Below are 14,701 nucleotides of genomic sequence, written 5' to 3' on the forward strand. Positions count from 1 at the left end.
CCTTTTAAGATCAGGCATGGGCTCAGCTCATTTGCAGTTTGCATCATACTTTACGAACTTGAAAAATAAGATAATGATAACACCATGCACGATAGGGCATCTTTGGCATGACAGACAATTACCTGGGCGAATTGAAAGCTTTTAGGATAGAAATCTCCATTACACCCTCAAACTTCCTTTCCTGTAAAGTGCTTCAGAGAATTAACCAAAGAAGATTAGTAGTAGGTGCTTGAGAGAATTAACCAGAGAGAAGATCAGCGACCACCTGCATACATTTATGAGCATGGATTTAGTGGGGAGCTTTCAACGATGTTATCCATTATAGTAGGCTGATGGGTGAAGATAAGTGCACGCATACATCACGACAAATTACTATAAACAGTATTGATCGATGAGGTGTTAATATTTTGCAAGAAAGTAATTAGGTGTTTGGGAAGGGAGCGATGCCGGGGAGGAGGAGAAGGGAGGAGACGCTAGCGTGGGGAAGGAGGCGGCGAGCACGTGAACAAGGCCACCGGTGAGATCGGCGGCCCACGTGGGCCCGAGCTGACGCGGTACGGCGACTGGGGGACGGAGATGGCGACGACAAGGACGGAGGCGAGGGGTCGGCGAATTGGGGGCGGAGACGACGACGACGATGGAGGGAGGCGGCACGTCCGCGACTTGGAGGCGGAGGTGGCAGCCGCGACGACGACGATGAAGGGAGGCGTCGGTGCGGTGGAGGCAGGGCGGTGGCGGCGCGGGCAGCGTGGAGGCGGCGTGAGGGGCGGAGGCGACGGCCAAGGCGATGACGACGGAGGGAGGGGGCAGGCGGTGGAGGAGCGGCGGGAAGGACCCCGGGTAGAGGCGATGGCGGTGGCCCGACGTAGAGGAGGAGGCGGCCTCCGCGGCGACGACGATGGAGGGAGGCGGCGGTGTGGTGGAGGCAGGGCGAAGGCGGCACGAGCAGCGTGGAGGCCGCGTGAGGGGTGGAGGCGATAGGAGGTGGCGGGGGGAGCGAAGTGGGGGCGGCTAGGGTTCAGGAGGCAGGCGGGTGGCGACGTAGGCGACGTACGCGGTCATGGAGGCAGAGATAGAAGAGTTGTGTGCTGGGAATAGATGGGAGATGGGGAATAGATCTGAGCCGTTCGATGGATGCATATGATATCAGCTGTTGGATATGTCCAATGAGTAAATGAGTAATGAGTAAAACCTCTTGCTGCACTATAGGGTAGACTATATTAAAATTAGTCACTCTTTAAGTGCCACACTGCCACTATTAGACTCTTTTACATTGTTGTCACTGGAAAGGGATTAAAGACTTGTTTAGTTTATGTCACTTTTACCTATGTGCCACGACACGTCGTCGGATGATTACAGAGCCCTTTTGTTAGACGTCTTCCTCCTTATGCTGCTTTAGCTTTGCAGGCGACGGATGCCCTCCTCATTCCTAGGGGCCAGGCGTTGATAATCGTGAATAGCAGAGCGTCACCATGTGTAGCAGGCGTGGGTGGTGGCGGCTAGCTCGTGCTCGCCATGGTGTTCCGACGTCCATGCCTGATGGGCCATACCCTCCGACTGAGCACTGTCGCGTAGGCATCAACAATACATCCTCAATATCGCATAATGTGTTGACAAGAAACCCATCAGGCGTGTCCTCTTCCATAGTCACAGTCAGTGACAGAGCCAGAATTTTTTCAAACATAAGGCTCAATTAGTTGAATTTATACAATTTTACCTTTATCTTCTAGTTTTTGAAATTTTAAATGAAATTTCATATCAGGAATAGGGCTGCAGGCCTGGCCACCCTACTCCTGTCTCCACCCCTTGTCACAGTGCACTCCTTCTGTAGGCCATGCCAATGAAATCGTTTCCTGCATTCTAATTTTTTAGGTGTGAAAATAAAATAAAAAATATTGCGTTTTTCATCGAGGAAAAGAAGACATGAAATTAATTAAGATGCACCCACAAGACGATCGCAGCATCTCCGTGTCACATATTCACATAAATCTGTGTTTCGCCTATTTCGTACGGAAGATGAGAAATGACGAACGGGTATGTCCCAGTATGCCCTAAGTGAAGATACAGTGAGAACAAAACAGTACACGGTGAATAGAGTAGCTAATATTATTATGCAGTCTTGCTATATGTACGATCCAATTTTACTACATGCGTATGACTGGAACACTGCCACCATTAATTAGACAAAGAAGATCAATTAGACAAAGAAGATCAAGTAAGTGGCACTGCAACCGTTGATCAATTAGGTCATACTTAAGTTGGATGTGGTGAGTCATACTCATAGCAATTTTCATTGTTATAACTTCACCTAATTTGATTCTTCTTGTGTCCATTAATTGCATTTGTTGAAACTGTAATATGTCCATGGCGATGGGATTTGAGGTTGATGTTTTACGAGACCATTTTAACCACTAGCAATATCTCCTTAGATGAGCTGTCCAAAACTAGGCAACTTGGCGGGATGAAAGATGCAAGGGCAAGGCGGAGGAGAGAAGCCGGGAACTCACTGATCATGGGCTTTAAAGCAGGGGATGTTTAGCTATTTGTTACTATTAAAATTAGTCACTCTTGAAGGGCCAGTATTAGACTCTTATATTTTTGTCACCGGAAGAGAAGACTTATTTAGTTTTTGTCTCTTTATGTACATGCAGCGACACGTCATCATTCCAGCATTGTGATGCTTACAGAGCCCACCCAACAAACGTCTTCCTCCTTATGATAGCGACGGACATTGTCCATCTCGAACGGTTTGCGAAGAAGAAGATGACTTGTGTAGACAGCGGGACAGCCTATGAGGCGGTGGCCCCTGCGCTCGCAAGTGCTTTGTGCTTATGATAGCCCACGGTAGCATGCAGTGACGACATCGGCACACCCACCCGTGCACCTGCTGGCACACCTGAAGTTTCTATCATAAGTCTAAATTGTAAAAAAAATTGGTAAACAATAATCGACTTAATTAACTAAAAAACCCCTCAAAAAATTAATTTAATTAAAGCGAAGTTTGCAAATCATTAACTGGATTTAAATTCAAATTACAAAGTATAAATTCCGCTCCAAAATTAATTTAAAATCCATCAAAAAAGTGAGGCTTTCTTTTTTCCTTTTTTTTTTCTCCTTCCTTTCTTTTTTTCCAAATTGGGCCGCAACCCAATTCTCTCCCTCCTCCAGTCTGTCTTCTTTTCTAGTGGTAAAAATGTAAATGCAGACCTAATACTGACATTTAAAAAGTAATTAATTCCCATAGCCGCAAATAGTTAAATATCTCTTAAAGGAAATTCTTACGAGGCGGAAGTCCAATAGTGCTAGATGGTTGTGGTATGAATACATACCAGCTTGGTAGTGGAAGATGATATTGGTTTGTCGTATTGGCAATAGATCCGATTGTGTGGACCGTTAGATACTTGGGAGGACAGGTGCATAGGGAAAACTCGTCGGACCAAGGGTGTTTGTTTCTAGGCTAAACTTTAGCACCTAGTCATATCAGATGTTTGACAATTACTAAAAATAGTAAATATAGTCTATTAATAAAACTCATCCATAATCTTGGGCTAATTCGCGAGATGAATCTAATGAGCCTAATTAATCCTTGATTAGCCTATGTGATGCTACAGTAAACATTTGCTAATTATGGATTAATTAGGCTCAAAAAATTCGTCTCTCGGATTAGCTCTTATTTATGAAATTAGTTTTTTTATTAGTCTATGTTTAATACTTCAAATTAGTGTTCAAATATCCGATGTGACATAGGGCTAAAAAGCTTAGCCCCATCTAAACGACCCCTTAAGACCTCTAGGCCGTGTTTGGTATTGGAGGATAAGCTAACTTATTCTCGGCACGGAAAACGTAATAATAGATTAGTATATGATTAATTAATTATTAATTATTAAAAAATATAAAATAGATTAATATGATTTTTTAAAACAACTTTCTTATAGAAAGTTTTTTAAAAAATTACACGGGTTAGTAGTTCGAAAAACGTGCACGTGGAAAACGAGACAGATAAGATAACTAATGGAGCTACCGAACACAGCCCTAGAGGATATACGAAGGTGATAGACTGATAGGAGAGCAACACCAACATGCCTCGAAGTGTCAATAAGACATGGTGCAACAGTAGCGGCGAAGCTTGTATTTTTGGGGTTTGAGTTTTTTTATCAGGATAATAGGGTTAGATTTATAACTATGGTCAAATTTTCATAGCAATCGTTATTGTGTAGAGCAGTAGAGGTGGCCAGCAAGAGGTAATTAAGAGAGGCAGCCAACTGGCATGGGCCTAAAATTTTGCGCGTTTCCTTTCCGTGACCCATTAAGGTCCACGCGAGGTTTTTACCAATTGAGCCAACTAGAAATTTTGATTAAAGCTGGAGTTTGCGCAGTTTTCACCGTTGTGTTTGCACGTGAGCTACGCCCGTGACCTGTGAAAATCGATCGATCGGTCACTCACATGCGTGCAAATTGGAATTTTTTTAAAAAATATCTTGAACATTTTATTTTCTTAATTCCACTGATAGAAAACGACCAATCTAACCAACTAATTTATTTAATTAATTGCTGCGATCATATGCATGAGCTGATGAATTGGATAACTGAATTTCCATCCATGCATGTACAAAGATATGAACCAAAGCTAATTAAGTGACATGAGATCGAAGGTTCCATGGATCGTCGGAGACCATCATGACAACGTACATACACCCGTCACCTGATGGCAACTTGTCCCCGTCGTCTTCATCTGATCATCTCGGCTAGTTAAATCAAATTGACCAACTGCTAATCAATCACCACATGTTCTCTCTCTCTCTACTGCGACCGGTGCATCTGTGCATACGATGATTTATTCCAAGCTTCCACGAGGTAGGCAGCATGCGTGCACGCACGCATATCGGGGGTGGGTATGGTTCAACTATTTTGCTTATAAAATTTAAGTCTCATGTTTAAAACGGATTAAAAATAAAATTGTATAAAGTTTTGAGCTAAAATTTTTTTAAGAATTAAATAAAGTTGTGAAAAAACCCAAGGATTTTAACCCATTCCCACACCCTACGTACATCTTTTGTGCCAGCTTTTTTATATATATTTTATGATCTAAAAGTTTGACCGAAAAATTAATTATAATAACAAACCACAAATCAATCAAAACATAAGATTTAAATTCTAAATTCTAACTTATAATCGGTGAAAGCGAAAAGACAATCCCCATGTCATCATCCACCGGTATATGGATCGATCGGCGGTCTGCAGCTGGCAGAAAGATGGAAGGGAACGGCAGCCGACGGATTTGAATGCCCTGGAGGCTGGGAATGGGATGTTCTTGCTGACCAAAGCTTTAATTGCTTGCCATGGTCATGCATGCATCTTGGTGGGGTACAGGATTGTACTAGTCTGTAGATGATAGCGCTAAGCTTGACTAATTACTGTTTTCCCTTCTGGAAACTTTTAGCTTGGATCAGATATATCAGTTCTCGATCATATCGGTCGGTCAGTCGTCTCTGCACCTTGCCATTTGCCAAGTCTTTAAAAAAGAGAGAAAATAGCTTGCCTGTTAGCTGCGTTATCTTTTCGTTTCTGTTCGGGCTTATAGTAAAAATTTAAATTTTCAACTTTAATTTTAAATTTATTTATTATAGTTTATTTTTCAGTCTTTTTTTATATAACAAATAAATATATAAAATTTTTATTTATAAATTATTTTTATTTGCAAATATACTATTTGGTTTTTTCGGACAAAAATCCAAAAGACGTGGGCCTAGGTGTCAACTGGAAGTTTTGTACGAGTAGTCATGGGGTTTCACATGGTACACACTTGTTTAAGGATTTTTTACAACATCCTCTTTTTTCTGCCGTTTTCTGAGACTTAGCTCCGGCTTTTATACCATTAAAATATATAGAGTAAATTTAAGGTGATGTATCGTAAACCTACAGGTTTAATATTGAATTATCGCAAAACTACATATTTAAAACCAAATATCACAAAAATACATATTTAGTATTGAAATTATTCCAAAACTACGTATTTTATAGTTTAAATCCATATCACTACCGTTGTGTTGGAACTATAAATATTATAGTATTCTTATAGAATTAACACTGAACATGTAGTTCTATGTTAATTTTGCTACCAAATATTTAATTTTGTAATATTCAATATAAATATATAGTTTTACGATAGTTTGATAAAGGTGGTGTGCAATAGTAAATTGTTACTTTTACGTCGGTCATATGTATTCGGCTCAAAACTACAGCCTAAAATATGTGTTTCAACTAGGAACTCCATAGCATTAATCTTTTACTCCCTCTGTTTGTTTATTTGTTTTATACCGTACGTCACCTTGAATTTATTCCAATTAATTTTTTATTAAGTTTTATTGACATACATAGCATTAGATTAGTTTTATTAAATCCATCATTAAATATATTTTTATAGTATTTATTTTATGTTAATAATATTGATTATTTATCTACAAACTAGCTAAGTTTAAAAATTTTAATTTAAAACAAACATAAATTGATTTATAATATAAAACAAATGGATCATTTCATAATTCGTACTATGTACTCCAACTCAACTGCACGCCTTAATAACAAGACAAAGATGAATTTCCGAAGGAGGGACCTACAAGTATTCTTCTCAAGAAGTTTGCAAGTATTTCAACTATGGCATATCTGCGAATAGTATTGCCGCTTCTAGAAGAAGTACGTACCTAGTGAGTTTTCTCTCGAGGAAAAAGAAGAGGAAGATGTTTTCTTGGACTATTTGCCACTCTTAATTGGCATATTATTGAATGCCATCTTCCATTAGATTTTAATTATTTGTCATCCGAGTTAACTAAATTAATTTTATCTTTTCATTTTAGCTTAACAACTCAACAATCCAGATGATAAATAATATTATTGGCATTATCTTCTTTCTCTTGTCCAATCTAATGGAGAAGGTGGAGGAGAGGAGTAAGCCGCCATGGAACATGGCTTGTGTTAAAAAAAAAAAAAAGCTCGAGGTGTCAGTTGCTCGTCTTTCTCCTTAACTTCGATGTTGGTTGCGGCAACATCATTGACGGGATTTGGGGAGGCAGAGGAAGGAATGGCATCAGTGCAAGTGGTCGTCTTTGTCGGCCACCTACTTTCCTTCTCTGCAACGATGTAAGTAGGATTTTTTGGCAATCACCGCTTAACTGTGATGATGCTAGCCATGACCACAGTTGGTCAGAGCTTATTGGTTATTGGTTAGGAGCTCGCTGATACGTAGAACCTCAGTTGGTGCTCATGGCAGCACGCCACCCAGAGAGAGTGGATAGAGAAGGGGAAAGAATGAAAGAAAATGGGCAAAATGACTATATATTGTGTCAAAAGTAGTATAGGAGAAAGAATTTTTATCTCTCATAGCAAAAATTCCAAGTTTTTAATGAAGGTGGCGTTTGACAATGCGTCATCAAATATGATAGCATAAAGTTTTTTTAAAAAAAAAAATCTTCTAGAACGCCGCATCACATCATTCCTCTGCCTGCATGTCGTCTACAAAATCTCTCGGTGCAGACATGGGTTCGATCAGGTGCGCACGTGCTCCTGCTCGTTTGCCTGTTGGAATAGGCATATATTTTGGAGGTAGACATGTGAACTACGGAGTAGTATTAGGAGTATTTTACACGTACAAATGTTAGTCTCCCTGCCTGGCCTTCTAGAAGGTTGACTAATCTGCCGATGTCAACGGTTCGTCCCTCCTGAGCCTGGTCATGCCACTTTCATCTTTTTTTTCTTAGGCCTTTAATTTGCAAAAAAAATTTCAAAAACATCACATCGGATATACGAACACACATTTTAAGTATTAAACGTAGTTTAATTATAAAATAAATTACAAATTCCGCCAAGAAACTATGAGACGAATCTTTTGAGTCTAATTAATTCGTCATTAGCACATATAGGTTACTATAGCACTTATGACTAATCACGTACTAATTAGGCTCAAAAGATTCGTCTCTCGATTTTCTCCATAACTGTGTAATTAATTTTAATGTTCATGTATATTTAATGCTCTATTTAGGTGTTCGAAAATTTGAGAAAAGTTTTTTGGAATTACACAGGGCCTTATTGCTCGGTCGATCGGTCAGCTCAGCTCCCTAGCCTGGCAAGCTGTTTGATCAGTGTTATTATCTTTACCAAGTGATACTGGGATTAAAGCCATAATTGATTCTACACTGTGCATCTTAGATACAACAGCCAATTTATCGGGTACTTAAGAAAGATATGATCCATCGTCTTGTTTGATTTTAACCTCTCGACTGAGCTACTTTTTCGTTATCGTGACTATGATTTATGAATTGTTAGATAGTTCGTTTCCATAAAATATATCTGAAGAGAAGTTTCTTAACAATTTAATAAATTCTATTTTAAGTTACTCATTCTATTTAATATTGGAAGACTTTTTATTATTTTTATTATGTTTAGATTTATCTAATGATTAGCGTACATTAGTTATATATATGTCTAGATTAATCTAAGTATTCATATAAATCTTATCGATGCTAAAAATTCTTACATTGTAAAGTAAAGGTAGCACTTAGTAATTAAATATATGCTAATCATCTCAGCTTATTTTCCATGTTAGAATCATCTCAGCTTCTTCGGCCAATCTGAACGGACTCACAATATAAGCGGTCCACTCCTCCCTATGTCAGCGTGCGTCTATAGGGTCAAGAGATAATGATTTTGTTCGTATTTAATGGAAGCTAACTGAATGTAAAATGAGGACATAGTGTTCTTAATCTGGGGAACAAAATTTTACTCGGAGTACTCCTCTTCTCTTAATTATGAATTGATTTTAAATAATTTTATATTATAGTGTATGGCATCACATTTGTTGCGTAAACCAAATTTACTTTTTTTTATGGGCTTGCCGAGTGGGCTAAGGCATGTGGGACGTATGCATATATCCACTTTTATTTTCTACACTAACGCATAGAAACATATATACATAAGGCTTATACCTGACTGTTTTATTACCGAATATTACTGTATAAAATTGAGAAAATTCTTTATGTGCGTATGAGTTTTCTCTTAAACCCTTATATGTTCTTTAATTTTATGCCATCCCTTGCACGCCATTGAGCTTTTGTTTTGATACCCTATATCCCCATTCCATTAGTTGATCATGTGTTGACCATTATTTTTTTTCTCAAATAACTATATTGCCCCTTTTACACCTATGTGCAACCTGCTTCAAAAACATGAATCTTGGTGTGGATCCTTTTACTTTATAATAAAATCAAGAACATCACAAAAATCATGAAATTTGGTTTGAAAGTTATTTAAAAGTTAATTTCTCAATTTCTGGTCAGATAATTCTACCCTCTTTGTGTTTTACGAATTAATCCATTTTTCATATTGAGAATCATGTTTTTCTTAGTGAGCTAAATAAGTATTAGAGAGAAGTAATATAGTCATTTGGATGAAAAATTATTGGTCAAGAAGGGATGAAAACAAAATGCAGGGCCATGTAAGAGATGTGACAAAATTTAGAGGCATAGAAGAGATTAAGTGAAAACTCATGGGTATATAAGGACTTTTCTCTACAAAAAATTTGTGTACCTATTATTCTTATGCATTAAGCTTGTAATATAAAATTTCTATATAAAAATGTTACATATACCAAGTTGGTACGTATAAAGTTCTTCCTACAAAGTTTATATCCATATGCAGCTGATCGATTGATATACATCTGATAAACCATATAACGGCTTATTAGTGCACATTAAATTATTTGTGGTTAAAATTTTTACATATGGGTCCTTGGTGATTTAAAAACAAATCTGAAATAATCTACAACGAAAAAACCTCTAAAATCATCTTAGAGTTAAGCTATAAATTTTAGGGGGCTGCTAGACACCGGTATCCCGTTCCTAGTACTTCATGTGGGATTGGCTTTAACTTGTAGCCATGTTTTCCATTGCAGTGTGTACTGCTCGGTATCCATTATCTCTAACCATAATTCTGATAGAGAATCAAGACGCTCGGTACTGCTGCATGCAACACGCTTCTCTGCTCAGTGCCGATCGCGCTCCTCGCCGTCGAGGTGCTGATTTCTTGCCTCCGTGCTCCTCGCTGCCGTGACGTCGATTCGTGCCACCGCAGCGCTCCTCGCCACGAATGACTGCCATCCGAGCGTCTCTTGCCGCCGATTGCTGCTCGGTCTCTCGTGCCTCCGTGCACTCAACCTCGCTTAATGGCGCCGACGAGGAGAGCATCCGCTGCAGGCAGTTGCATGAGCAGGCTTTGAACAATTTCTGCTCGATCTCGTGCACCTCCGCGCGTTCAACCTCGCTCAACGACACAGACGAATAGAGTTGTGATATAAAAAAGTCTCACGGAGCAAATGTGTTTGGTTTGTGCTCACCATATGTTTGATGAGATGTAAGGTAACATAGTACCCCAGATAACAGACTTGGTAACATAGGTGCTACCTGAAGAATATCGAGATTGGTACTATGGTACCCCCAGGTAACAGACTTGGTAACATGGGTGCTATTTTAAGGCTACCAGACTTGGTAACATGACCATGTAATATGGTACCCCCAGCTACCACAGTACCTCACATGTACCATGTATAATATCTCAAAGGGTAACATGCATAATACCTCGCACGTATGGATGTATCACGCCTGTTACCTTGAGTATCATGCATGGTACATGTAAGGTAACATGTTACTTGACCATGGTAACAAGTTGGTACCTTTCATATATCACTCATGTTAAGCACTATGTTACCTATGGGATTTCGATGAGTGTCAACTGGTTACTGCTACAATATGGTTCACCGTTCAACCAACAGGATAATCCTGATTCTGACAGCGACATGACGTCCTTCGTGGCGCCAACCGTGCTCCTCGTTGCCGCAGCGCTGACCGTGCTCTTCGCCGTCGTGGCATAGATTCCCTGCCGTCGTGACGCCGATTTCGGCCGCTGCGCGCTCCTCGCCGCCGATGTCTTCACCGTCATTGCTTCCGCCGATTCCTGCCATCATGATTCTTGGTGAGGGAGGGGAGGGAAGCAGAGGCTACGGGGGAGAGGAATGTGAAGAGTCGTTGCTTGTAGTTGGGAGGAGGAGAAAGCAGGTGCATGAGAAAGACGACGACTTACTTTTTGTTTCTTGGTTGGTTGGATATTGTTGACGTATCATACATGATACATATCAGGTACCATGTTACATGGAAGTTACCATATTAACTAGTTATGGTACTGTTACCTGAAGGTATCATACATGATATATATGAGGTACCATTACTATTACTTTGAGCTACCATACCTGGTACATCTGAGGTACTATGTTACCTGGGGGTATCATGTTATCCGACCATGTTACTAAGACTGGTATCCTCAGATAGCACCCATGTTACATGGGAGGTACCATGTTACCTGGGGATACATGTTACCTAACTATGTTACCAAGTTTGATACCATTCAGGTAGCACCCATGTTACCTATGAGGTATCATGTACCTAGGTACTATGTTATCTAGTCATGGCACCATACCTGATACATTGAGGTACCAATTCATCTCATGCATCTTCTTTATATTGACTAAAAAGCTAGCAAACAATCCTTGTTCACGCACAAACCCGTCTATGGAGCAAGATATCACTCTAATCCCTCTTATCCACCCAAAAGCTACTAATTCATTTGAGGAAAAGGAAGAGAATGAGGTAATCCTTGGGTTGCTAGAAGCAGGATAGAGTGCATCGCCACTATTATCGTCGTCGTCGTCGCCGCCGCTGCCGGCGTCGTCGTCGTCGCTGCTGCAGCCACTGCAAGTCGTCGCTACCATAGCCGTCGCAAAACGTCGCTGCCGCTGCCGTCGTCGCTGCAACAGCAGCCGCAAGCCGCCGTCGTTGCCGCTGCTGTCTCCGCCGCAGCCGTCGTCGCTGTTGCAGCAGCCGCAAGCCGCCACCGTTGCCGCTGCTGTCTCCGCAGCTGCCGTCGTCGCTGCTGCAGCAACCACAAGCCGCCGCCGCCGTTGCTGCTGCTGTCTATGTCTTCTACTCTGTGCTATCGTTGTTGTATTATTTGTTGGAGTGAGACAATAAAAGTAGTTGTATTCCGTCGTTCTCTGCCTTGACGGGATCCCGTTGTATAGCATTCCCATAAATTTTAATGTTTGGTAACGACTTCTAAACTATAGGGCAAATGATGAATTCAATAGTTTGTTTCTTTGGGAAAACGAGAGGACATAAAAGAAAAAAAAACTCGTACATAGGCTGGGAACACACTTCTAATTGAAGATTTGCACTATAGACCTGTCACATACTCGCATATAGTAATCATTAGGTTACCAGAGGCCTAAGGGTATTGGAAGTAAAGTTTGGTTTAGCTAATCACCCATCTACCATGAGAATATTTCCTCAACTAATAAATTATGTATTTTTTTACAAAAGTTTCTCTACAAAGTTAAACAAATCTATATTTAAGTTTATAATAGTTACTTCTTATGTTTCATATTATAAACCACTTTAGATTTTATTCTAATATAAAATTGTTAAAGTTTGATTAAATTTATAAAAATATAATAACGCCATAACACCTAATTAGTACCATTAAATCTAATAATGAATATATCTCTTATAGCATATTTATTCTGAAATTCCCGTGCAACATGGCCTGCTTCGTCTGTATGGGCCCACCGGCCCAGTGATCGTCGATCAAGAGTAGCTGCGCGACGAGGAAGCATTCGTGGCACTGCGGCCTGTATGGACTAGGTTCGGAATGAAATCAGGGCGGCCTGCTTTTAATGGAACCTTGAATAAACTTAATTTTGTTTATTCATAAACCACTTTAAAACTGTACTAGATATGAACATAACTTGAAAATAATTACTCCGCACTACTACTTGTCATGGACTCATGGTGTAAGGCCCCTATCTTTTTCTTATACTTACAAGGCAAAATTAACATTTTTAATCTTAAATTTAGATTTGGTTTTAGAGTTTTTTTTATCGTAGTTTATTTTTCAACCATAGTTTTTAAATTGCTAAGAACATGTATATAAAATTTTTATTTATAAATTACTTTTTATTTGTAAATTTGTTATTTGACTTTTTTATGAAACACCCAAAAGATAACCCCTCATATTTTAATTCTTTTTAAAACTATATAGAGTTACAGAATTCTCAATTAATTGTTAACCGGTTGTACCTGACATGCACTATTTCGTTTCACTTGAATGGGCAATCAAATTTATCTCTATTTTTTAAGGCTTTATAGTATTTCATAGATTTATATGAATAAATCAATAAATACATATAAACAATATACATTGATTAATTGATGAATCAAGATATAATTAAAAAAATCTTATAACATGAAACGAAGAGGGCAAGGGTAAAAAATAGATATGAATAAATGGTACAGTATATTCAGAGGGGAATAAATGATCCGAATACAAAATTTGTCTCTGCTTCTGATAAAATAAGTTTATCCTGAAGGTGCAATACACACAGGATGAAACTACGAAAGATTAATCGGAGGAGCTACGAACAAAATCTCAAGAATTTTACGCAGATGATGTACAATGTTTCTCTATGCCCTACTCCTACATGGTCTCCACGATGATCTTCCTTAGCTCGCGGCGACACGCCACGGGGTCCCGGAGAGCGACGAACGGGTGCGCGAGCAGCTGCGCCACCGTCGCGCGCTGCCTCGGGTCCTTGTGCAGGCACGACGCCACGAACTCGCGCAGATCCGCTGACGCCGCGGCGCCCGCCGGCACCGACGGCGGCTCGCCGTTGCAGATCGCCTCCATGAGCTTCATCCAGGACGACCTCTCGCCGGCGGGCAGGATGGGGCAACGACCCAGGAAGAGCTCCAGGACGGTGACGCCCAGCGCCCAGACGTCTGCGGCGCAGGCGCCGCGCGGCCCGGCGTGGGCGTCCGGCTGGAACCGCTCGGGGCTCAGGTAGGCCGCCGCTCCGACGGAGAAGGGGACCCGGCGGCCCTCGCCGGCGCCGCCGACGAAGATGCGGGATACGCTGAAGTCGCCGATCTTCACGTCCCCGCGGGCGCTGGCGAGGAGGTTGTCCGGCTTGAGGTCGAGGTGCGCGACGTCGCGGGAGTGAAGGTGTGCCAGCCCGGCGAGGCACTGCGCGGCCACCTCGGCGAGCGCGCGCTCCGGGAGGCCGCGCTCTCCGCCGCGGCGGCACAGGACGCGTCCGAGCGACCCGGCGTCCATGAACTCGAGCAGCAGCATTGTGGGCTCGTCGGCAGAGTCCCGGAAGACGGCATGGCACCGTACGACGTGGGGCGACCACGACCCGGCGGCCAGGCGGCGGAGCGCCTCCACCTCTAACTCATCCTCCGCGCCGTCGGCGCAGTAGTACGCTGTCTTGAGCGCGAACACGGCGCTCGAGCCACGGAGCCGCACCTTGGTGACCACGCCGGAGGCGCCCTCACCAAGGTCAGCGATCTTGTCGAAGTCCGACAGCCGCAGGAGCCCGCCCGCGTCCATCATCGTCTCCGGCACCGCAGCCATGGCCGGGCCCGGGCGCTTATGCGTCTTCATCATCTCGTGCGGCGCGGCGGCCGGGAGAGCCGGCCGGGTCACGAGGCGCTGGAAGATGGCGCTGCGAGCATGGGAGGCGGAAGCCGTCTCCGTCACCATGAGGGTACGTTGGTGGATGGACGGATCGTTGGAAGCGACGAAATCAAGAACCCGAGCTTCTATT

General features: G+C 41.8%; 1 protein-coding gene across 1 annotated transcript; it reads right to left on the reverse strand.

Moving 5' to 3' along the window:
- Positions 1-13,402: 13,402 nt before the first annotated feature.
- On the reverse strand, positions 13,403-14,637 carry LOC121054790 (mitogen-activated protein kinase kinase 9-like). The gene has a single exon (XM_040525513.1). The coding sequence runs from the start codon at positions 14,635-14,637 to the stop codon at positions 13,573-13,575; it is 1,065 nt and encodes a 354-aa protein (XP_040381447.1). The 3' UTR covers positions 13,403-13,572.
- Between the last annotated feature and the right edge of the window lie 64 nt (positions 14,638-14,701).

The sequence above is a fragment of the Oryza brachyantha genome, chromosome 1, assembly GCF_000231095.2.
Source record: "Oryza brachyantha chromosome 1, ObraRS2, whole genome shotgun sequence".
Classification (NCBI taxonomy): domain Eukaryota; kingdom Viridiplantae; phylum Streptophyta; class Magnoliopsida; order Poales; family Poaceae; genus Oryza; species Oryza brachyantha.